The sequence below is a fragment of the Terrapene carolina genome, unplaced genomic scaffold (genome assembly GCF_002925995.2).
Source record: "Terrapene carolina triunguis isolate 2854851 unplaced genomic scaffold, T_m_triunguis-2.0 Scaffold96, whole genome shotgun sequence".
Lineage (NCBI taxonomy): Eukaryota > Metazoa > Chordata > Testudines > Emydidae > Terrapene > Terrapene triunguis.
Window position 1 is genome coordinate 56,163,552 of NW_020664447.1, and position 26,420 is coordinate 56,189,971.

Here is a 26,420-nt window from a genome sequence, read left to right on the forward strand (position 1 = left end):
TAACATTACTACAATATAATAAAGGAAATATAAGCTCCCTCTAACCAGGGTGCTTGACAAAGACCAAGGTCCAACAAGATTTGCCAGATACATACCCAAAGGCCTAAACCTACTATCCAATCCAATACCAAAGATAAATTGGACCAGCAGGACTCAGCCTAGCAGTGTGATCACTGTGTTTCAATACTACTATGTGGAGCTATCTATGCTCATCCAGTCCTCAATTAGCTTGCTACTAGCAAGAGACAGTACGTTTTTCAAGTCTTGCCAAAGATTCAGTCAGGGAGGGAAAGAAATTAGGAATTGCGTTTCATCTATTTCCCACCCCAAAATGTACTCACATTTAATGTAATCAGAAAACCAGTGAGCCTTATTACACACATCTGTCTTATAGTGAAGAGGTCAGTACCACCAAACTGCCTGTACAGATGCATTATCTGCTTTACATCTATTAAAAAATTACATTACATAGTTGGTTTCACTTTAAAAGTGTTTTTTGTACTTTTTTATTTTATAAGCTGAAAAATAAATTTCCCTGAAAATTTTATCCAGTTCAATTTAGCTAACATTTTTAAAAATTAATTTCTACTAGAAAACTATTAAAAGCACCAATAGGTTTGGAGGCATAGCCACTCTATCATTCTAGTGCTTAATTTTTAGAGGGCCACAAGAGGGAGCTCATACATGCTAAAACTGAAAAAATATATTAAAAGAGCCTCATGAAAGCTCCAGTTAGAACAGACTGAATTCTGTAACTTATACTAAATTCTACAATGTGTCATTAAAAAATTGAAATAATTTAAAAACTGAAAATGGTTAACCTTCCTGGAAGCTGCTGAATATTTAGTCAATGAGCATTTCAGCACAACACTTATTTACTTCTTTATCCCTTTGCTAGGTCCCAAAGGGGGGGGAAATGCTCTCTCTCCTCTCTCCTCCCATAATAGCAGAGACTCTGCTCAACCATCATGCCCTATAAACTTGATCCAGAGAAACAAAAGAACCTTCAACACAAACAGTCAGGGTGATCAAATATTTGAACAAACTACCACAGAAAGGGGTAGATTCTCCATCTCTTGATGTTTTCAAATCAAGACTGGATGCCCTTCTGAACGATATGTTTTAGTCAAACAAGCTATTGCACTTAATACAAAGGTAAGTGGGTGAAATTATGTAGCCTGTGATATACAAGAGGTCAGACTAGATAGCCAGTTTGTGTCTTATGGATAAGGCATGGAGATCACAGTATTCACAATAATAGTGAACTTGAATAAAGTCTGTGACGAGCCCACCCCACCCTCAGCTCACAGCAGCAGCTCCTGTTCCATGGCAATGGACCAAGACCCATACACACTGGAGACGGGAGAGTCAAAGGGACCATGCCCCCCAACTTTTTAAAACCTGGCTTGAAGGAAATGTGCTGCAGCCTGACCCAGCCAGCACCCAGGTTCTGTGGGGATCATGCAAAGTGCTGATCAGGTTCCACTCTGCATCAGGCCGCTTGCTGACAGCCAGGCCCTCACCTGCTAGCTGTCAAAACCGTGATGGTGGCGCCTCTCAGCACAAGAGACCAACCGGACCCATCACCAGAGGGTCTCGGGCACCCCAAGATGGAGACGGGTGCATGGATGTGCCAAACCTGAATAGTGCTGCAACCACATGCTCCAGGTCACACAACGCATGGAGTGGAGAGCCTACAGCCCCACAGGACAGGAGCCACCACTATGGGGTGGGCTCACTTTCCAATCATGCCTCCTCTCTCCCCTTGGGCCTCACCTTTCAGCACACCCAGTATATAATCCCCTCTTTGCCTACTCACCCCTCCACTCCTCCAACAGTATTCTCTTTGGTGTCAATTCCTTTTTTATTTACTTATTTTATTACGAATTTTTCTACAAACAACAAAAGTTACTCTTTAATGGTTTTGGGCGGGAAAAGCATTAATGTAATATTTCATAGTAGCAACAAGGATTAAACAATTTTTGATAAATTTGATTCAGTTTATTTAAAAAGTGGGGAAAAAGTATAGCTCTTCCTTAAGAACAGCAGATGAAAACTACATTTGGAGATCTTTCTGTGACTTTTTATTTTCTTCCTTCACCTCTGCCTTGAAATTTATTGAAAATTTCTGTGCCAAAATTGTAGCCTTAGTTATCTATCTTATTTTATATCATAACGCAGATAAAAGAAAACAGATGAATACCAAATAAAAATGTGACTGTGAAGGAAAACAGCAAACTCTCAAAAACAGCCCCCTCATTTTAAAACACTGCTTTCTAAAACAAGGATACCTTCAGCATGAGCCAGGTAAAGAAGAGCATGGGTTAACTGAATGAAAGACATTTTTTCTACCTCATCTTGCATTAAAAGTTACATAATAAAATGTTTTTTTTAGTCACATAAATTATTTGAGTTAATTAGGTTTCTCTCTTTAAATTCTAGTATGGTCAGCAATAACTACAGTGACAGCCAAACCCCACTGAAGTCATTAGGAATCTTTCCACTGACTTCAAAAAGATTTGGAACAGGGCCAGTAAAGCTGCTAAGGTAAAAGCAACTTGCTGCACAGGAACACACTGAAAGTTTTAGGGCTTGTCAACATGAACATTTAACTTGCAGCAACTGGGGTGTGAATCTACCCCGCACTAGCCTGCCATGCTTTAACTGTCCATTTGAACCCTGCTGACACACACTCCTTAGTGCACTTCGATCTACTCCTGTTTCAAAGTGATGCCCCCCATCAGAAGAAGGTGGAGCGAGGAGTTCTAACTAAATACAAACTTTAGCACCATTTTACCAAATCAAAGACTGAAGCATGATGCACAGTCCAGTGAGTAAAATGCTTAGTAAAAGAATGAACAGAATATGTGCTGTGGCCTTTTTGAAGAAGCAGCCTTGAAATGAGCAGACAGCTGGAATCTTTTCCGACACTGAATGCTCTGCTGCTGTAAAGGAGACCATCTATGGAACCAGAAAGCAGTATAGGAGATCTTCTGTGAGACAGACAGGAGCTGGGAAAGTCCTATAGGAGTTAAGAGCGGAGGGGAACGAGATGGGGTGACTCTCGGTTTTAATCCTCTCTACAGACTCATCCATTTCATTACTAAAAAGACCTGACCCTTCAAAGAGGAGGTCTTCAATTATTCTCTGTGATTCCAGAGCAAGGACAGTGATCCGAGCCAAGAATATCGCCTCATAACTATGCTAGTGGCCACAGCGCTAGCCATATCTGAGGTATCATATGATAGTCTCAATGAATATCTAACGTTCTACCCTCACTGACAAAAATTTTTACAGCTTCCCTCTGTTCCTCCAGTAAGGAGTCCAAAATAGAGTTAGTGAAGCCCCAAACTGCATAGGTGTATCAGGACATGCAGTTTGCCACACAGAAACCCAATAAAGAGGAAGAATCAACTTTTCTCCTAAAACCATCCAGTCTGCGACCTTCACGATCTAAGCCCTGGTCTACACTACAAACTTATGTCAGTAGGACTACATTGGTCAGGGGTGTTGAAAATCCACACCCCTGAACGACGCAGTTATACCAACATAACTCCCAGTACAGACAGTGCTATGTAGAGGGGAGGGCTTCTCCCATTGGCGTAGGTAGCATCTTCACTAAGCACTACAGCAGCACTACAGCCGCTAAACCACTGTAAGTGTAGGCAAGCCCTATAGGAAAGGAAAGGGATACCTTGCTGCTGTAGCCAATTTCCTGGTCTGCAAAGAACACTACAGAATCTGCTGAATGATGTTGTAACAAAAATCAGTGGCACTACAGGTTTACTTGGTACATCTGATTAACCCTCTTCTACATCAGAAGAAGAAGGTGCCTCTGGTGCCAGAAAGGAGATCAGTGAAGATGACATCACTAGTGCCAAAGTCAGTGCCACAGCGAGCAGATCTGGCCACAGTGAGCAGATCATCACTGATTCCTATAATAAATTGAAGGTCTTATACCATGGAAATAAGGAGTACACAGGTTGCTCCTCCATCTCCTGAAGGCAAAGATGGATTAATCTGGAAGAGTATAGATCTTAGACCAAAATATAAGAAAAGCAATACAAACTGTACTATTGACAGAAAAAACACCCACCTCGGCATGTAAAAACAAGATAGGGGTAGAATTTGGGAGAATTAAAAGTCTCCTACAAAATTATTTTGAACGATTTGAAATTTGGCCTTTAAATCAACCTTCTGCAATATTATTTTAGCATTAACAATTCTTAGCGCTGGAGCAACTCTGTTCCCACCATATGAGAGGGTAAAACAGAGCACCTTTTGAGCAAAGCTAAGGACCTTTTGTTTTAAGTCTTTATGATAAGGGAACCAACAGCCCAAATGATGAAACTTTCTTCCTAAATAAGTAAAAACAGAGACTTGTTTTACAAGGTAACCATGATAGGCAGGGATGGTGTCCCTAACCTCTGGTTTGCCAGGAGCTGGGAATGGGTGATAGGGGATGGATCACTTGATGATTACCTGTTCTGTTCATTCCCTCTGAAGCACTTGGCATTGGACACTGTTGGAAGACAGGATACTGGGCTAGATGGACCTTCAGTCCGACCCAGTATGGCTTTTCTTATGTGGCCTTCTATCTTCCACTCAATTTGCAGAGAGTCCTTCCCAAAAATCATGAGCTTGGTCTTATTATAACTGAGAACCAGGTCTTAAAAATTACAGTAAGAAAAACAAGCTATATTTATATACAAATTCTTTTACTGGTATAGCTTAGTTCCCCATGGGAAAGGGAATACGCTATACTGGTACAAGGCACCTGTATATCGTAGAACTGTGTCCAAACTAAAGATGGTACTAGTATAATTATTTTGGTTAAAAAGAAAAATTGTACCCCTAACTGAAAGAGTTATATGGGTACAAAAGAGGTGTTTAGCTCAGGTCTAGCAGAAAATTACTTTGGGGGAAAAAAAACAAACAAAAAAAACCCACCAAGAAACATTCTTTGGGTCTTTGAGGCAAAAAAAAAATGGTCACAAACTGTTTTCCTTTGCAAGTCACCTTTAAGATTTTTCTCGAGTGAACCTTCATGGAATACCAGCAATTGATTTTTCCTGCAACACACCATCATTTGGATACATATAATGCTTACCAGCATACGTAGAATCTCAGAAATGTAGGATTGAAAGGGAACTCAATAAGTTATCTAGTTCAGCCCCCGAGGCAAGACCAAGTATACCTAGACCATCCCTGACTGGTGTTTGTCTAACCTGTTCTTAAAAAACTCCAACGATGGGATTCCACAATCTCCCTTGAAATCTTATTCCACTGCTTAACTATACACATAGTTTGCAAGTATTTCCTAATATCCAACCTAAATCTCCCTTGCTGCAGATTGAGCTGTTTACTTCCTGTCCTACGTCCAGTGGACCTGGAGAACAATTGATCTGCATAGCATCCCTTAACATATTTGAAGGATATCATCAGGTCCCCATTCAATCTTCTGTTCTTAGGTCTAAACATGGCCAATTTTTTTAACCCTTCCTGTAGATCGGGTTATCTAAAGCTTTTAACATTTTTGTAGCTCTCCTCTGGACTCTCCAATTTATCCACATCTTTATAAAGTGTGGCACCCAGAACTGGACATGATACTCCAGCTGAGGCCTCACCAGCACCAAGCAGAGCAGGACAATTACCTCCTTTGTCTTACATATGACACTCCTGTTAATACACTCCAGAATGACATTAGCCTTTTTCTCAATTGTATCACATTGTTGACCCATATTCAATTTGTGATCCACTATAACCCCCTTAACCTTTACAGCAGTACTACCACCTAGCCAGTTATTTCCCATTTTGTAGCTGTGCATTTGATTTTTTTCTTCCTAAGCAAAGGACTTTGCACTTGTCTTTATTGAATTTCATCTTGTTGATTTCAGACCAATTCTCCAATTTGTCAAGGTTGTTGTGAATTCAAATCGGTTCCTCCAAAGTGCTTGCAATCCATCCCAGCTTGGTATCATCTGAAAATGTTATAAGCATATTTTCCATTGCCTTATCCAAGGCATTAATGAAAATACTGAATAGTAACAGGTTCAGGACTGACCCCCGCGGTAGCACACTAAATACGCCCTCCCAGTTTGATAGTGAACCATTGATAACCAGTCAGTTTCAACCTGCTGCTGATTGATAAGGCTATGAACAGCACCAGAGGCAAGCACCGGAGCTATTCACTTAGGAAGAGGACACAACAACGGCGTCTAGGAGGTAAAAAGTAGTGATAAAAGTAGAGCAGCAAACACACACATATGGAATACTAGCCAGGAGGCTCTGGGATGGGATGAGAGAAAAACAGGAGAGCGAAGAAATTCTGCTTCTCGCTTGCAGCAGCCAGAGGGGTTGGAGAGAGGGCAAGTTTTATAATTATCAGACACCGGCTACCTAGATGCAGACACAAAAGATGGAACACCAATCAGGATGTAGGGGGCAGCACTCTGGTAAGATTCCCAGCATCCTTGTACTTCCCAGAAGCTAAGGCAAGAGGAAAAGGGAACTGATTTCTCACCTGGATAGTACGGCTCACTCATTTTATCTATCTTTGGCTACTACAGTTGCATCCTCTATTAGATACCTGGTAAAACTTCCAAGATCAACATGTGAGAAGATAAATGAGACACAAAGATTGAGGAGATAAGTTAGAAAAGAACAACAGTGCTCTCTCTACCATATAACAATTATTCGTATACGTACAGAATTCATTTTCTGGGAATCTACAGTAAATTCTATTAAATCAGTTTAGAAGAGACATTTGAGGTTGTCCACTTCCAGTCTATGAGCAACAAAGCTTTAAAAATAAAATAGCTTAAGAGTCTAAAGACCCAGTCCAGCAAAGTACTTTGGGACTACTGAAGTACTTAAAGTTATACAGGTGCTTCACAATACACAACAGTCACAATACACAACAGCTTATATTTTAAGACAACCAGAGTTCAAAATTCTGCAGTGTTCTAATCTGTTCTATGAACTCTGGCCTTAGCAAAAGTGAATGAAGAATTAACATTACAAATATTGTTTTGTAAAAGATATACATATTCATCTACTATATGTTTATCTATACATGTAGCTAATGACTGTGAACCATAAATTAAACATCTGTTCACATTTTAAAGAAGTCACCAATTTGGAGGCAATTACTCTCCCCAGAACATAAGATGAGTGAAAGTTCTGCGATAGCTGGGGGAAGGCAATGGTATCCTCCTTCCCCTCAGGTCTTGGAACCACTTTGTGACCAATGAAACAGCAACTGCTGTTTCTAGTGCAACCCTCTCTATGAGGGTTGCAGGGGATGGCTGATGGATCTGCAACTACATGGAAAATGCAAATTTTCAGCGTGATCAATGGGATCTACTCATACAGTCCCTGCCTCTTGACAGACAAATGAAGAATTCCCATTAGCCTATTTTTCAGAGAAAAACAAAACACCATCCAGATTTTCAATGGGTTGGACATTAGTTAATAATGGGGCATAGAACCTTTTGCCCCCAGGCCACAGATTTAAATCCTCCATAGTTCAATAGTGCCTAAAAGACACTTTTGTCCATAGCTGTTTGGTGGCCTATGTGAAGTTAGCCTAGATCCCAGTGGACAGGTACATACAATCACATAACACAAACCACAATTGGCCACTGTTGCCAGTTTAAGCAGAGTGCCAATTAATGAACAGGCTTAGAAAACAAACTATGTTCTCATTGTATATAAATGGTCTTCTCCCCCATCCCTCCAGATCATGATTGACCATATTGGCTGCATGATGATAAAAAGCCTTCGCACCATTTCTATTAATAACTTTTTTTTTTTTTTTTTTTAAAGAGGGATATAAACTCTCATGCTTCAGGGCAAAAGCCAATCCCTGGGAGGGCTTAGAAAGAAACTTTACCTTTGGGCAGGTTATTTCATAATTACCCACTAAAAGGTTTCTTGCCTGTTGTTCTGGTATAGGCCAGTGTCAAAGACAGGATACTGGACTAGTCTAATCTGGTCTGATTAGATACGGCAATACATATCTTCCTAACAGAGGACTTCATTTACCAGTGCTCTTAATCTGGCACTTTTCAAAAGCACTACATTCACTTAAGTTGGATATCTGCACTCTAACATTGTTTGCCTAAGGTCAGCAAGCAATCATTCTTTTTGCTGTAGTGTAATCTAGTGACCAGATAGAATATAAAATTTATTCCCCCTTAATGGACAGCTGTTCTATGCAAGTCTTTCCCTTTACTTCCTTCCCCACGCATTCTAGTAACCCTTCGATGTAATTTTGGTTTAGGGGGTGTTTATTATGAATTAAGTTATATTGTTATTGTTGTACAGTATCCCATGTGCCTCAATGGGCAAGGGGAGGGCACTGTATAAATTATGTTTGAGAAAAACTAAAATGCAGGTTGAACAACAACTTCACCATCCAAATCAGTGCCAATGGCCCTGTAGACTTATAGACTACTGATTTATTCACCCCAGCAAAGGAGGCCATTATATTGTTTGTAATACCAAAGTCTCAGAAGACTCATGCTTAATTACAATCAATTAAATATTAAAACTATACCTTGGACCCAACCCTATCCCACTGAATTTAGCAGCATAACTCCTAGGACCAGATCCTCAAAGGTATATTGGCTCCTAGCTTCCACTGAAATCAGGGACAGGCCACATAGCTCAGTGGACTGTGTTGAACTACAGAATCGTATTATTTTGGTTGCAATTTGGCCCAGGGTGCACACTGCTATTTCCAGCAGCATGTCACTCCTGCCATAAAGTTCCAAGTTTCAAGCATCTTACCAGGACTCAGAATTCAGTAAGCTGGTTAGATACATATACTGTATAAGTATTGACACCACAAGGTAGAACTAAATGGATCTAGTACTGTGAGACATGTCACCGTTTAGGTGAGAAGTTAAACAGAAGACCTTCTTCTGGTAAAGTGCAAGATGGAAATTTAAGATCCCAGAATATTTTTCCAAAGAAACTGGGGATAATCCCAGTGTCCGTTTTCCTTCTGTCTCAGTGAGACATACAGGTTGTTAATGTTTTAGTTCACAATTTTATATCTTAATTCATTACCTTTAGCAGTAAATATTATTCTAGGTTTAATTTTAAACATTCTTTTCACTAAAACTGGAATAGAATTGAAATAACAGGAAGAAGAAACTAAATTGCTTTGAAAATATAAAGATTTCGGATCCCAAACAGTTTTACAAGGTAACAGAATTACAGGCAGCACTGGTAGCAATGCCTATAGTTAAGGTTACCTACATTTTCCATAATTGTTTATAACTTTTCCCAACTTAAATTGTCTGGGCAGAAATTTTATATGCTGGGCATCTGCCTCAGACTAGATTTTTTGAAAGTTTCAGCAAAAATGGTGTAGTCTTTTCAGACAATTATGTTAGCAGAAAAATTGTAAATGTTTTGCTCGTTTACAAAATTCTTAACATCATTTAGCTGAGAAACCTAAGTGCCTCCCTGCTTTAGAACGAGGACTTAAAATTTGGGGGAGAGGGTCCTCCTTTATCCACCAAAACACATAGCTGCTTTTTGACATCCCCCTAAAAACCTGCCCAAATTTGGCCAATTTATAAGCGCTGAAAAACTGCATTTTGCACATGCTCAATAGAGGCTCATTTGTTTGGCAGCTAAATTATCTGAAAATTCACAGATTCTGTCTGCAGTAAGCATGCTCCATTCCCTTGCAGCTCCTACATGCCAGCTGACACACATCACTCCTGGAGAATGATTATGCATACTCCATTCAGAGGCTTGCAGGGACTGAGCAGGACATTCCCTGCAATTTCTCTTCCTGGCTGCCGGAAACTGCTGTGGTGCTAGACATAGTAACCAAGAGCAGGGAGACAGTCTCTCCTGAACTCTCAATATTTCTCCTGCTGGCACCATGGCGGTGAGGAGGAGGAAGCAGCCTGACTGGAATGCAAAAGGATGAGGAGCAGAGGGAAAGACAAGGACAGGCTGGGAGCTATAGGAGCCAGAGTGGGGGAGAAGGGAAAGGAGGCAGAAGGGTCTGAAACAACTAGAGCACACTCCCTCCAGAACCTGCAATTGAACCCAGGATTCTTGAGTCTCAGTGTTCTCGTGCTCCCTCCTAGGAAACAACTGTGAAATACACTGACAGTGTCTTTCTTACCCCCCACCCCACATACATAGTCCATACAGAAATAGCAGCCTATTACTACCACCAGTTACTCAGTTAGCTGAAGTGGTAAAGGTCTGTATTGCAGATTTAAAGGCCCCAACCATGCTAATGACCCAGGTTGGAGGGTCAATATGATAAAAAGTAAACTGGAAAATAAAATGTATTAAAAACATAAGAAAGAGCAAACACAAGCATTCAAAAGTTAGAAAATGCCAGAATTAAGATTGCTTGAGTAACTTTAATTCAGCCGCTGTATTGTGTATGCACTATGATACAGTCTTTAATTATATGATCACACCCTATATTTCCCGCAGGATCCAAATTAAGTGATGTATTAAAAACAATCCATATACGTGTCATATTGGTCACTGCCAAATTTTGTTACTCTCAGTGACAAAAAAATTATGATTTTTTTTTACAGGTTGACTGTGACCACATTTCTTTTTGTTAAAATATATCAAAGCAATATAGGTCAAAAGAGATCTAATACAGTAAATTTCTATTTTGCCTGAAAACCATATTTTCAATAAGGGTACATCTACACTTACCGGAGGGTCCGGCGGCAGGCAATCGATGTTCTGGGATCGACTTATCGCGTCTAGTGAAGACGCGATAAAATCGATCCCTGATCGCTCTGCCGTCGACTCCGGAAATCCACCGCGGCAAGAGGCGGCAGCGGAGTCGACGGCAGCGCGGCAGCGGTCGACTTTCCCCCGTCCTCACAGCCAGGTAAGTCGACCTAAAATACGCAACTTCAGCTACGGTATTCACGTAGCTGAAGTTGCATATCTTAGGTCGACCCCCCGCTGTAGTGTAGACCTAGCCTAAGAGTTTAGGCTTCAGGCTAAATTTTCAAAGCTAGACAAGAGGATCAATACACATAAATCCTTTTATTAATTGTAATATTATTTATACATAACATGGACTTCTACACTTAACGACCCCATGCAATACTTTGAAAATATAGGCCAAAGTCCAATTAACAGTCAACTGCTGTAAAAGGGGAATAACTTATGTCTTTCCCCCCCCCCCTTTATACTGTTTAATTATATGACTCCAAACAGAGAGATACTTCAGCAGTAACATGATTTTTGCACTTTGTTTGCCATGCATTTTAAAGAGCTAACTTGGATCTCCAATATAAGCCATGCAGGACTACTATTCTAGACTATCAGCCTTAGTGCATGTATAATAGTTAATTTTACAAAATACACAATTCATGCTCATATGTTTAAGAGTAGACAAACCTGAACGGCTTAGTCCTTAGTGGAAACAGACCTTTTACCTAAAATTCTTCTTGCCAGCCTTTAATTCAATCTTTTATTAGTCATTTAAAAAGATTACATTAATTTCAGGAGTTTAGCTAAAATCTGAGTGTATTTTGTAGTTCCACATTCTAATTCATACACCAGCGTTATTAATTAAAATATGCTTGTTTTTTTTGTCAGTCACCTTCGTATTAAAAATGAATGAAAATTCTCCTAAATTATTAAAATTCAGATAAAATGTAACACTTACTGAGGCAAATCCAATTATTCAGAGATAAACTTATATTGCAATTTGATCAGAACAATAGCTCAATATTTCAATTTATTCTCAAAGTGAAATGAACAAATATTTTACAGGAGAGTATTATATATGCATAAATGTGGTGCATTAACCTCTTAACGGAAATGTGAAAAGGACTCCGAATTTCATCCTGTGAAGAAACAAGGCAGCAAACTTTGTCTGTAGTTGCATTAACCAATTATGCATCTACTTTTCAACTGAACATTTTCCCTTATCATGCTCACTAGCTGTCACAAGAAACAAATGGAAATATGTGAAAGGGTAATTGATGATTAACATTATATTTAGCAAGGTGAGAATGGGCCTTATTCCATTTGATAGAAAGTGTTGCCAACTTCTTCTCACATGTCCACTTCCAAAAAGGGCATTCTGTTGGTGATCACAAGCACTTTGCAAAAAAGTGTCCACCTCAGATAGGAATATTCTACAATGACTTCAGATCAAGATACCAGATTATTGGTCCACACTGAGCTATAGCCAACATGTTAGAACCCTGAATTGGACAAAGGTAGTCCCCAAGGCAAAGCAAGGAGACACTGAACCCTAAAAAGACTAACCATGAGGAAAGAAAGGAAGGACATTCTCCTGCACCAACACCACCTCCTGAAGTTGTATTCTGCTCTCTTTCTTGAACCAGACATCCAGAGAAGGTGGAGTGAAAATCTCTGACCATCAGCTAAGCCAAGCCTAAAGTCTACAACTAAGAGACAGAGGAGATCAACCATCGCCCCACACAAAACAAGCTCAAATAATTTGCAACATTAGAACTAGTGCTCAACTAAGACTAATGATGTGATATAAGAACATAAGAATGGCCATACTGGGTCAGACCAAAGGTCCATCTAGCCCAGTATCCTGTCTTCCAACCGTGGCCAATGCCAGGTGCCCCAGAGGGAATGAACAGAACGGGTAATCATCAAATGATCCATCCTGTCGCCCATTTCTAGCTTCTGGCAAACAAAGGCTAGGGACACCATCCCTGCCCATCCTGGCTAATAGCCATTGATGGACCTATCTTCCATGAATTTATCTAGCTCCCTTTTGAACCCCGTTATAGTCTTGGCCTTCACAACATCCTCTGGCAAGGAGTTCCACAGGTTGACTGTGTGTTGTGTGAAAAAATACTTTCTTGTGTTTGTTTTAAACCTCTTGCCTATTAATTTCATTTGGTGGCCCCCTAGTTCTTGTGTTATGAGGAGGAAATAACATTTCCTTATTTATAGACCTCTATCAGATCCCCCCTTAGTCGCCTCTTTTCCAAGCTGAAAAGTCCCAGTCTTATTAATCTCTCCTCATACAGCAGCCGTTCCATACCCCTAAACATTTTAGTTGCCCTTTTCTAATTCCAATAGATCTTTTTTGAGATGGGGCGACCACATCCACACACAGTATTCAAGATGTGGGCGTACCATGGATTTATATAGAGGCAATATGATATTTTCTGTCTTATTATCTATCCCTTTTTTAATGATTCCCAACATTCTGTTCGCTTTTTTGACTGCCGCTGCACATTGAGTGGATGTTTTCAGAGAACTATCCACAATGACTCCAAGATCTCTTTCTTGAGTGGTAACAGCTAATTTAGACCCCATCATTTTATATGTATAGCTGGGATTATGTTTTCCAATGTGCATTACTTTGCATTTATCACCACTGAATTTCATCTGCCATTTTGTTGCCCAGTCACCCAGTTTTGAGAGATCCTTTTGTAGCTCTTCGCAGTTTGCTTGGGACTTAACTATCTTGAGTAGTTTTGTATCATCTGCAAATTTTGCCACCTCATTGTTTATCACTTCTTCCAGATCATTTATGAATATCTTAAATAGGACTGGGCCCAGTACATACCCCTGGGTAGAGGTAGAGCCTCAGAGTATATCTACACTATACCGGCTTAGTTACTTAACCGTAGCTGCGCCGCCATAATCCCATAGCATAGATGCAGTCTACATTGACAGAAGGGGTTTTTCGTATCAGAGCAGGAACATCACCTCCTTGAACAATGTGTTGATGGAAGCATTCTTCCATTGACATAGCTACCCCCACACTGAGGTTAGGCCGGCATAGCTACATTGGTCAGGGGTGTAGACCAGGCCCAAGAAGACGACAATGTGAGAGTGCTTATTTGGCAAATTCAGAGACATCTGAATTCGCCAATATTCCACTGGAGCAAATGGACTCGTATTTTAATTATTTGATTAAAATCCTATTTCCACTACATAGTACAACTATTTCTGTATCTGAAAAAAGGCAAAGCCAGGAATCATATGAAACGGTGGGCCTCCAATAAATATGCAGACCCTGTCCCCTCTAACATATACAAGGTTTTGCCACAGATGTCAGGGCATCCACAGGCTGCTGTGTCATGCCATCCGACTACTTCATAGCATGGCGAAGCTTGCCTCGCCCCCAACAGGACAAAGGCCCAATCCAGCAAAAATGTATACATATGCTTAAATTTACACTCCGAGTATTCCCATCAATGGGACTATTCAGTGTGTAAATTTAAGCATGTGGAAATCTTTGCAGGATTGGGACTTAAATGAAAACTTTATGACTTGAAATTAAGAACATTTCCTGGTCCCTTCAGAGAAACAATGTAAGGGAAAATACAACGCAACACACACACTTATAGCTAACTATAAACTAATGGATTCAAATATGAAAGTGATCACATCTGAGAAAAATACCTTTAAAATTCAGGATTTCTCCAAACCCTTAATAGTAGTGGCCTCACCACTCATTCCCTTAACTAAAAGCTTCTGTAACTCATACAAAAATAGTACCAAAAAGAAGCATTGTTAGCAGCACATAACATGTTCGTATGAGCTTAAACAGCTTTAAAAACCTATAGAAAAATATGTGCACCCTGGAATGACCAAATATTATATCCCTCTCTCACCATTCCTCACTTTTCTGAGCATGTTCCTGTAACAAACTAATGCTCTTGGAATGGAAGTGTTTTTAGTCTACCAATTACAAAACTTGGATAACCCAGCTTAAATTGCTTATTTCCCTTTCTAAAATTTTGCCACTTTGGGGGTACAAAAATACCATTTGGTGACTTCCACACTACTTCACTTCACAAGACTTATCAAAGAAGTCTTTAAGGAAGTGTTTAGCAGTCATTCATAATGTTCCCTAGTTGATAATTACATCTCACTCCAAACGTTTGTACATCTGTTACCTAGTACATCAACTAATAGTTTGTCACCAAAGTTTATATCATTTTTCCACTCAAAAATCATGATAATTTGCAAACATTTTCCTGTGTTCCATTCAAGTAACCTTTGATCACACAGCATGTTTTTTGGACCTTAATGGATGTCAAACCACCCAAACGCCAGCCCACTCTGTGCACTGCAGTGGCTTTCCTTGACAGAGGGCTGAATGGGAATTCCTTCAGAACACATCAATGTTACTTCAGCATCAATAGGGCCGCTCTGGAAAAAAATGCCAAGGGGCTGGATGTGCTGGCTCCAGCAACCACAGTAACTGCCAAGCCAAGGAATGAGAAACTGAGCCCAGGAATCCAACCCTAGCCACTAGTAACACAATAAAGAGCATTAATCACATGGCTAGCAAGAGACATTGTACTTGTCCTACAAATAGCTTGTTACAGAATTCATAACCCCAAGTTTTGTAAAAATAAATACATGAATAAGTAAATAATAAAAATACATATACCGTAACACATATTTAATGAATAATACATATAAAACGTGTTTACCTTGCACCATTATTTCTAACTACTTCCACTGTTTCGCCAATAAAATATCGATCCTTGACATAAGCAAAGATTTCATCACAGATTTCATGAAGTCGTGAGCGATGGGTTAGGGTGGCCAAATACAGAACTGGAACTATGAGTGCCTCTGGAAAACTCTGGAGATTAAGTCTGGCTTTCTTTTCTGATTCCAGTGCTTCCTGATATGTGAGTCCAGGTTTACCTGTGACAGCACAGCTCCATACAAGGCTGTTACACAGAATGGTGCGTTCAAAAAAGTCACTATAAGGAAGAAAAAAAGAAAAAGAGTGAATAGAATTCTACCTAACACCTACAGTTTAGTCACAGTTAATATGGTGTGACGTGTTTTCAATCAACTAAGTGAAAAACACTCTTTACACGTCTAAAATTTAAACATTGCACTGCTTCTGTTCGAGTTGTAGATTGTGGTATCTCCAGACTTAAATTACAGACATTACAGTATATCTAGAACACGTTATTATTAGCTCTCACTTCATGATGGAATACTTAAAGGGTCATTTTGCCACTTCTGTTCAATCTAATATTTCAGTGCTTGATAAATCTACTACTGTAGTGCCCAAACTTGTTCTCACTACAGTCTACATGCAGCAAAACTCCCTCTGATTTTAACTGGGCAGTGTCAGGCCCTTAGGCCCTGCAAAGAAGCGCACATACATGAGTAATTTTATATATCGGAGTAGTCCCACTGAGTTCAATGAGACTACTCATGGGTGTAAATTTAACACCACCACCCCATTTATATGCTTACAAAATCAGCATCTAAAATTGTACAAGTATAAAATAGTCTGGCAATTTTTTTTCTTAAAATGTTTTTAATTCATTTAAGTTCCAGTTTGCTTTTCAGCAGTCAAAACTCTTGAGTGCTTTTGAGTGTTCTGGCCCATCGATGGGGAAGTTAAAAAATAACACCAAGCACTTCTTTTAAATAGTTTTTGTTCTTTCACTGTTTGCATTGCTCTTATAAAAGCATTAAAATATTTTTTCTGCGGATTCTTCCCATCCACCTTTTCAATTTGGCAAATATTGATTTTTCTTCCCCTCTTGTGTTCCAATTAATACTGAAATTACCATGGTTATTCTTGTTTACTTCCTGTTTAGAACACCAGCATAATTTCTACAGTATTGATTATTCAACAGCTGTTGCAGGGTGAGCCCATCACAATATTTTTTGATGAACCTGGCAAAAATAGTGGTTTGTTAAATTAATTTCTAGATGGAATAGTTGATTTTTTTTTTAAGTAAATGTAGAATCAAAGCCATTTAGTAGATTATAGTTATGTTAAAATACATCACATAATGTGGATCAACTAACAGTTTGACAGTGTGCCTTTAAATACGTATTCCTTAATGCAGTGTTTCCTAAACATTTAAAAGCTGAGGACCACTTCAGCGTAATGAAACCAATCATTGCCGCCTGCCCTCCCCCCTGCAACCCTACCGTGTGTTGTTATAAATTAAGACACACGACAAATTTAACATCTTCTGTGTCATTTCAGCTAATCTATCATGCCCCATCCCCAGGGTGTCCACTCCATACTTTGGGATATACTGGTATACATCTACATAATGTGATACTTTTTTTTTTTTTTGCATGCTTTGATGATGAGTGAAACAGTTAACAAGGGTGACATTTAAAGTATTATCATTGTCATCTGAGTTAGCACCCAATAAAGTGAATGGGGCAGCTCATGCCTCAGAGCTATTGTTTTAGGCTCTTTACACACTCAGGCAGACATCTGTGGATCGGTTACATTTGCTTCACCTTTTCAAAGTTTGCATTGCAACCATAACAGCTAGACACAAACACTGTGTACATGAAAGCTGAGACTCTACAGGACAATTGATAGTCTGGCTGTGTCTCCCAGCTAGTCCTCCACATGCCTTCAAAATGGGGGCTTCCCACACATTAGGAAAACTTCCTTAAAAGAACACCAGTTTCTCTACTTTGTGCATTTCACAGCATCTTTGGTCCCAATTCTTCAAAGACTAATGCATGCACTTAATTTTTACACTAAGAGTAGTCTTCAATGCATATAAATATTTACTAAATCTTTGCAGGACTGGAGCCTTTGGTGTATAGTTCCACTATTTCCCTGTCAATCACCTAGTTCTTCCTTTGCTGAGGAAATTCTTAGAATTATCAACTGGCGATCAGAATTTTTTTTTTTTTTTAAAAATACCGTATATACTCATTCATAAGCCGAATTTTTTTTTAGTAAAAAAGGGAAGCACCAGAGAAGGGGGTCAGCTTATGAATGGGTATAGAGAGGGAGAGGTGGGACACAGCCCCTCCCCCCAACAGAGGGAGCAAGGAGAAGCAGCACAGCCAGCAGAGCCAGAAGGGAAGAGGCAGGGCCAGAGTCTCTCCGCTTCTGGCCACGCTGCTCTCCCCCAGCCTCCGAAGCAGCTGCAGCTCCGGGGCTGGCAGGCTGCAGCCATGCCGCTCAGCCCCGCCCCACATAGCAGGCTGTAGCTGCACCACCCGACCCGCCGGAGCACACTGTGGCCATGCCGCCCAGCCCAGCCAGCTGAAATATGCTGCGGCCGCGCTGCCCGGTCTGGCCTGCCGGAGCAGGCTGTGGGTGCACTGCCCAGCCTGCCAGAGCAACTCCAGCCAGGCCAGAGACATCGTCCCCTGGCCCTCCCCAGAATAGGTGGGAAGGGATGGCATGGGGAGAGTGTGGGGGGTGGGTTCATGTGGGGGGTGGTCACAGGGGTTACTCCCCTGACCCCCAGCTTCTTCCCCCCCAAAACATTTCCCCACCAGTTGCTGTCCCGGCCCGTCAGGGTAAGCAGCTGGCGCACCGGGACACTTTGTTTACTTAGGTGTACCTCCGTGCCTGCGAATGCTCGAGGTAAACAAACCATCTCGGCCCGCCAGCAGCTTATCCTGATGGCCCGGGAGCCAAAGTTTGCTGACCCCTGAATTATAGGGTCAGCTTATGAATGGGTCATAAAATTTTTTTTACTTATCCATCTTGGGGGGGTCGGCTTATAAATGAACCGGCTAATGATCGAGTATATACAGTAATTATTTTAAAAATTTTCAGGATATATTATTTAAAAGAGGCACTATCAGAACCTGGAGTTTTTAAAAATTTGTTCACTTGAAACATAAAAATCAAATTGACAGTGTCCTTTTCAGGGCTGCTACCTTTTTCTGAGGGAGTGGTGGGGACAGACATGTTATTTAAATCAGTGGTTCTCAAACTAGGGCCGCCGCTTGTTCAGGGAAAGCCCCTGGCGGGCCGGGCCAGTTTGTTTACCTGCCGCATCCCTCGGCCTGCATCGCTTCCTGCAGCCCCCATTGGCCTGGAGCGGCGAACCACGGCTTGCGGGAGCCGCGATCGGCCGAACTTGCGGACGCGGCAGGTAAACAAACTGGCCCGGCCCGCTAGGGGCTTTCCCTGAACAAGCGGCAGCCCTAGTTTGAGAACCACTGATTTAAATGATACCTTCAACTTAAAAAAAAAAAAAAAAACCCACACCTCTCTCAAGTAAAATCTACAAGTAAATTTGTTACAAGTGAAAGCTAAGATTACCATGAATGAAACAGATTTGAGGGGGAAAAAATTTTTTTCAATCACTCTACAACAACACTTTGTGTAGCCTGTTTCTCTGTAGTTAGTTTACTCTTTTGTTTAGTGTGGGTTTTTCCACATATCAGCATGGAGAAAACAATCATTTGCAAAAAAAAGTAAATGTGCTTATAAAACCATCAAAATAGTCACAAAGACACAGGAGTAGGCAAAGTCCCTGAAACTACCTTTCAGCTCTCTCTCACTTTAAAAAATTGATTACATTTAATCTTGGCAGCATCCCTTAACTTTTGCTAGCGGCTACAAACAGCACATCAGACAGATAATTTATGTCACAGGCCATTAACATGTTATTGTAACATATTAATGATTTCACTGAAACTGGGTCTGAGAGAACAAAAATCCAACATCATGTCAATAGATTTTTAATATTCCTGCACTCCTGCTCCATGGAGGCATCTTTGTGCCATTGCAGTTATGTAAATAGAAGCTACCAATACAGCTAAGTAGTGGTAGTTACAATATTCTGTATTAAAAGAAATAGAAAAATAAAAGGTTTGATTGAGCATACTTCATGTTGCATTTAAATTCACAAAAGCAAATACAATTAGAGTTAAAATTGCAATTGTGTCCTTATTGTTGAAAAGCTGTGACATATATGGCATTTTAAGATCACCAACTTTTCCAAGATCTCTGCACCTGAACATATTAGGATGAAGTTCACATGGAATGGCAGTTGAGGCCCATTAGAATGGACCCTTCAGCCTACGTAAACCCCATTTGACTTCCAGGGGTTCCACAGTAGCAAAAATCAAGTTGCAATCCAGAGGACTAAGTTGGAGTTCCTTTTGTTGGAAGCCTTTATGCTAAACCATGAATTTGAATGGCATGTTTGTATTTATATTTAGAAATGTACAAAGTATTAGCAATGTAAACAGTTAACTTTTTATGCAAGAATAAAACCATTGACAAAATCCTGGGCAAAAGCCTTGAAAAGTAGTTCAATCCTGTTACTAAATAAGTAAAAAGGATTTATTATGAGCCAGATTCAATTAAAAAAAAAAGAGAGAAATTGCATCCAGTTTCTGCACTGAGAATCTTTGTGAAAGGCCGCAGAAGCCTGATTTAGGAGTTTCTGCAGCCTTGTGCAACGGCCAAAATGGTGTGTGTGGTTCTGATTAAATTGAACATATTCAAATGTTTCCTCTTACCCCAAGACCTACTAAATATATGTTTTTATTGTTGAGTGTGTCTAAGAATAAGCTTATTTCAAGTCAATTTCTTTTTTTAGAAAGTTTAAAATGCTAAGGAAAGAAAGTTTACTTAAAACAGAATTAAAAACACAAGCATCAAATATTGCAAAATGTTACTTCATCCTGCCATATGCTAAACCCAATGTAAAGGGTAGAAAATAAATGATTATCCTGAATTTAGAAAAGAAAAAAGAAAACCCTTTTCTCAAGCCAGTAATCTCTTTTTTTTTTAAAATATGGATCCCTATCCGCATCTAACATACAATGTACACATAGGCATGATGTTAGGATACTGACTTACAAGGATGCTGGTGTGAATGGCATTTCCTGTGTTCCAAAATATCCTGTCTTCAAAAGGGGTCAATATGAAATCTTCAAAGCAATGTACAAAACACCCCAAAGTGAGCAGTTATGGACTCATCTGCCTACAGTTTCTTCCTAAACTCCTTAGTTAGAGGTTAGCTATTCCCTGAAGAATATATTCCAAAATTCTGGGTTTCTCTTTAAAAAATAATATACTAACACCGTAATGTAACTATGTATGCTCTCATTATCCATTTACACATTTTTGGAATTCTGCTAAACTACTGGCATCAATAATATCTCGTGTCTGTGTGTTCCACTGGCTGATTGTGCAGTTGAGTAAAATGTGTTTCCTTTGATCAGTTTCAAATATGCTGACCTTCAATTTCACCAAGTGTCCCATTGCTCTTATATTATTAGACAGGGCAAACAGAAGTGCCCCAACTACTGTCTTTATACCATTCATTATTTTGTCTCTCTCTCTTGTCCCCTCTTTATTTCTCCTCTCTGTACTAAACATTCCCAGTCTTTTCAGTCTCTCTTCATATGGAAGAAACATTGCACGGCTCTGCACCTCACATTCTACCAGATAGTACCACCAATTTTTAAAGGGCTTTATAATTTTTCCATTCCATTTCTCATGCATCCTAGCGTTTGTTTTTTCAGATGCCGCTACGCACCAAAAGGTGGTTTTCATTGAGCTGTCCACAGTGATACTCAGATCTTTTTCCTGACCTGTTACAGAAAATGCAAAAGATCTGTGTGTATTGTGTATGTGTTATCAGCACACTTTTGTACTGGAGCAAGGCATGGACCTTATACTCTCATCAGGAAAAGAGGCTTAACAGCTTTCATATGCATTGCCTTTGTCAAATCTTTGAAATCTCCTGGAGGGACAGAGTCACCAACACTTAGGTGCTCAAGTGGGCCAGTATACCCAGCATGAAAACACTCCTCAAACAGAGACACCTATGATGGCTTGGGTATGTGTGATGAATGATGGGCACATCTCAAAGGACATCCTCTACAGAGAATTGGCATCTGAAAAAAGACACAAAGGATGCCCAAAATTGCGTTTCAAGGACGTTTGCAAGCGAGACCTCAAAGAAATGGACATGGATGTGGATAACTGGGAAAATCATACTCAGGACCACAGCCTTTGGAAACAAGAGCTTAACAAAGATCTCCAGAGTTACGAGAGGAAGCAGTCCAGTTTAGCAGAGGAGAAAAGAGCTCACAGAAGTTAGAGCCCAAAGGGTCGAAACACCACCTTTAAATGTGACAGATGCAGCAGAAACTCACTCTCTCAAGTGGGTCTCTTCAGCCGCAGCCATGGCTGCCATAAAACCAATTGAGTAAATTCTTTACCTCTCAGGGTGCATATCCATGGTCTCTCAAGACTGAAGGATGCCTACTACTACTACTAGCAAGGTATGCAAATAATTTAAATTATTCCTTCCAGCATGCAATATCTTGCAACCGTCAATACTGAATTTAATCTGCCATCCTACTGTTTAATTCCCCAGCTTTGATAGGTATCACTAAAGATTTCCAGTCCTCTCTAGTCTTGATAACCCTAAATAACTGTGCCACCTGCAAATTTTGCCATCTTACTGCACAACCCCTCTTTTGTAGATTACAGAATTATGAAATATTATTTCACCCTATTGGAAAATAAGTTCTAGATCACTAAAAAAAAGTCTTTTTAAAATGTTAGTCCTGCTGAGTTCTACATGCATTGGTTATTATCGGGACGGCTGTCCAATAATAAAGGGATGATACAAAAATGTAAGAAATACATCTCTATTACTGCTGCTAATAGTAATTATAAAAGTAAATTTGTAGCCAGATGATTTCCAAGTTTGTTGTTTGTGCAAACTTGCAGTAATACCAACTCTTAAGCACATAATGTAAACTGAGGTGTCTAATACCTAATGTGCTAGATCCAGCCTATATGATGTATTTATGTGGCCAATTCAGATTCTGTGCAATCTGGACTTAAAAAAAAAAAAAGATTCTAGGTCTTATGGTTGCAAAAGTAACCTAAATACAAAGTGAGTGTACAACGAGGCAGTGTTGTCTTCCCAACTGCACAGAGCATAAAACAAACAATGGTCTGGAAAGTGTGAACTCCCCAGCCCTCATAAATCTCATTGTCCATGTACAGAGAAGGAAGAAAGGTGGGTTTTCCAAACGTGTTAGCTAATGCACTTTTAAACACTACTCTCAGTTAGGGTACACCACAACCAGCTAACACAATTTTAAAGGTGTTAAACTATGACTATACAAGTTGTTAAGTGATGTTTCAAATCATATTGGCTAACTTGATTTTTAAAAAAACAAACCAAACTAAAAACATACCACCTTTTCTTCCAGCCTAAACACCACCAGAGACAAAGCAAGGGGAAGAGAAACAGATACAGGAGAACAGGCGAGTGCAGAAATAGCAGTGATCCAGAAAGTGAGAGAATATTTTCCTACTGAGTGATATCTAATACGATAAATAGTAACTGAAAGTTTAGTTAGTACATGAAGGCCATATTCAATCCTTGAATATATATGCAAAGTATCATCCGATCTGGGAGGAGATTCATTGAGACCTGAGTGTAGTATGTAATCCAAAATTTATCCTCCAGCCTACAAACCAGATTGAAAAATGGAATCTGGCCCTTTCCAAAGAATGAGTGACATTCTTATTTTTTTAATCTTCACACCTCTTCAATGCACCTGGGATGTCAATGAGAATCAGCTATAATACTGTGATAACAATAATTCTAATTTATAAAAGAAACTTTCAAAATAATGGAATTATGAGAAGTTTTATGTTCTGCAGAAAAACTTGGGTCCTTAGGTTCCTGCCCTTTACATCCTTGAGACCTTAATGCAAACACTTCCGAACTACACTTCTTAATAAACCTTCTTTAGGGCTTTTGTTTTTAAATTCTCTCCTCCACTGCTTTGCTCAGAAAACCCTTTCAAAAGTACTTAATCCAACTTCTCTTAAGGTTTTGTTAGGTGAGGTCTATTTGAGTAGCAAAAACAAGTCCAAGCATGAGAAGACTTAGGTGTGCTCTAATTTCATATGCTGCAAATGAAAGTATTTCTGATTTAATCTCGCTAGGCTGCATTTATATATATATATAAAAATAAAAGACAAGATTTGATTTTTGGGAACATTTTGTGGGTGGATGGAGGTGGTTAATTAACATTCATATCTTAGAAAGAATGCTGGATCCGATTGTAAAGTTAAAAGGGTCAGCTTTAAAAATATCATATCTCTCTAAAGACTTCTTACCCACTACTGTTACAAAGTAATAATTATAATCAGCATAAGTGTAAGAGAATAGAAAAAAAATAATTGTCTCTGCTTTTTTAATATACCTTGTACATATGACAACACTTTGTTTCACAATCTCCATTGGTCTTTAACACAAAAACAGGGGAAAGAAACATTTTTTAAAAATAGAAAAATTATTGTAAAACTATAAATATTGGAGGGGGAACCTGAGGGGCAAGTGTACTACTTGTAACCATGTTGGGTTTGTTTGGGGTGTTATTTTACTGCATTAAGTCGGTGTTCCTCAGTTACTTATTAAGGGGAGCCATAGAAGACCTTAAGAGGCTGCTTTGAGCAGAGAGCCTGCAAAGTGTTTGGGATTAAAGATACTACCATAATACCCGTGATATTAGTGCCCTCAAGGACAGATGCAACATCCTCCGTCCCCAGCAATCCTCCCCAACCGCAAAGGACGAGTCTCAGGGCTGCAAAGCTGTGTGATGAAAGAACCCCCCTCCTATTGCTTAGGCGCCCGAGCAACGGCAACCGCTGGGGCAGGGCACGTTCAAGACCGGGAGCTAGGAGTGAGTTCAAACGGTCACCCAGCACCTCCCAACCCGGCACTGCACTGGAGCTGGCGGGGGCGACGCCAGGGGCTACCCGCAGAGGCGCAGCAACCCCAGGCGAGAACAAGGGGTTAAGTGTCGGGGGGAGGCTGAGTTGACTCCACATGCTGCGCCACCCCGGCCCGGCTGCTACGACAACAATAGTGAGGCTAGCACATGTCAGGCTGCTCCCCCCGCCCGCAGGGGCCGCCGCTCCCCCGCGGCGTTATTTAAACCGCGGCCCGGCCGCCGCAGAGTTAGGCGCGCGGCGGTTCAGTGCCAGCGGCCCGGTGACCGTTGTGCCCCTGCTCTAGGGGCTGGTGCACACACCGAGGCCTAGTAGCCGCCGACATGCGGCTCCGAAGAAGCCAGGCACTTACTGCCGCCCGCTCAACTTTCACTTCCCCGCCGCCTCTGGCGGCCCACGGCCCATGACACCGCACGCGGGGCAGCTCGGCCAGCTGCTTCCCCGCCGCCCCAGGGAGCCCCGGCCGGCGGAGGGGCGGCGAGTGACCTCCCTTCCCTAACCCTGACGAGACCCCGGGGGTGAGAAGGGCTCCGGGGAGGGGATTCCCCCGGTCCCCGCGGGGCACCCCCCCGCCGGAGAGGAGTACGGCTCGCCGGCCACAGCGCTCCCAGCGGAGGGTCCCCGGGGCGCCGAGCGGGGAATCCCCTCCCACCCCAGATGTCAGCAGCCGTTCGGGAGGTTAAACTGCCCTGGCCCGCCCGGGGAAGCGGACACACGCGGGGGGAGGGGGGAGTCTCTTACTCGTAGTCCCTGAAGATCTCGTTGGTGACCCTGCAGTAGAAGACGCGCTCGTCGGGCCGCAGGTCGGCGGGGGGCTTCTTCCTCACGAAGGGCTTTCGGTGCAGCAGCGGCATCGCCCCGCTCCGCGCGCTTCTTCCTGCCCCGACCCGCTTCAAATTGGAGGGAAAACGAGCGTGAGTGCGAGCGAGCGGCGGCCTGGGGAGGAGGGAGCGGGGCCCGGCGTGTCCCTCCCCCCAGGAGAGCCGGGGAAAGAGTCCGGGTCGCGGCGGCACGGGGATCGGGCGGCAGCGGCAGCCTTTTGTGTGCCTGACACGCCGCTGCCTGCCTGGGACTGTGAGGAGGGAGCTACGGATCCTTCCTCCCCCGCCTCCTCCTGCCTCACAATGGGGCCATGACGCCGAGCAGCAGGCGGAGGCGGCTCCCCCCTCCGCCCGCCCCCCCTCCGAGTCACACAACGTGCTCGGCTCGGGGATACCCCGGCTGCTGCGATCGCGCTTTGTCTCCTCCGGTTCCCCGGCCGCAGGGTCACCCCCTTCCCCCGCCTCTGACCTGCACACGCCGGGCCGGACACCAACTTCCACTCCCCCTTCGCCGCCGCCTCCTCCTCCCTATACAGCAAACACGGGGGGAGGGGGAGCGGCGATCACTTCTCTTCCTCCTTCGTTTCCTGCCAGGCTAGTGTCCAGTGGGACTCTCCTCCTTTCCCCCCCCTCCCGCCGCGTCTCTGCCAGGAAGGGTATAATGGGGTCACCCTTCTCATTCCCGGCTGGTGTGTAATGGGGACTTCCTTGTCCGCCCGTCTGGGTGGTGTATAATGGGGTCTCGCCTTCTCCTGCCTACCTGCTGTTTAATAGGGTCCCGACCCTTTTCTGCCTGGGTGGGATATGAAAAGATCCTCTCCTCCTCGCTTCTTTTCCTCCTCTTGCTCTGCTGTCTTCCCCCTCAGCTCCTGGGAAGTTTTTGATCTACTTCTTCAGCTCAATGAGGAAGAGCTGCTGGGAGGAGCTTTTCACTTCTCTACCCTACATCTTTATTGGCCGCCCAGTGCCTTCTCGCGTGTGTCACACAGGAAGACAGAGAGCTACATTATTAATTAATGGCTGAGAAGACTCATCCTCCATTTTTGAATTATCAGCCTAAAGATCTATAGAGTGAAGTGGGTGACCTATATGGGGCA

The 26,420-nt window shown here is 41.7% G+C and overlaps 1 protein-coding gene across 1 annotated transcript in view; it reads right to left on the minus strand.

The window, feature by feature from the left end:
• The window catches only part of BAZ1A (bromodomain adjacent to zinc finger domain 1A), a 110,519-nt gene extending 84,857 nt beyond the window's left edge, over positions 1 to 25,662 (minus strand). The window contains exons 1-2 of the mRNA XM_024196011.2: positions 25,244 to 25,662; positions 15,459 to 15,737 (exon numbers count right to left, since the gene is read on the minus strand). Of these exons, the coding sequence (XP_024051779.2) occupies positions 15,459 to 15,737; positions 25,244 to 25,356 (392 nt within the window). The 5' untranslated portion in view covers positions 25,357 to 25,662. The remainder of the gene's footprint in view (positions 1 to 15,458; positions 15,738 to 25,243) is intronic.
• Between the last annotated feature and the right edge of the window lie 758 nt (positions 25,663 to 26,420).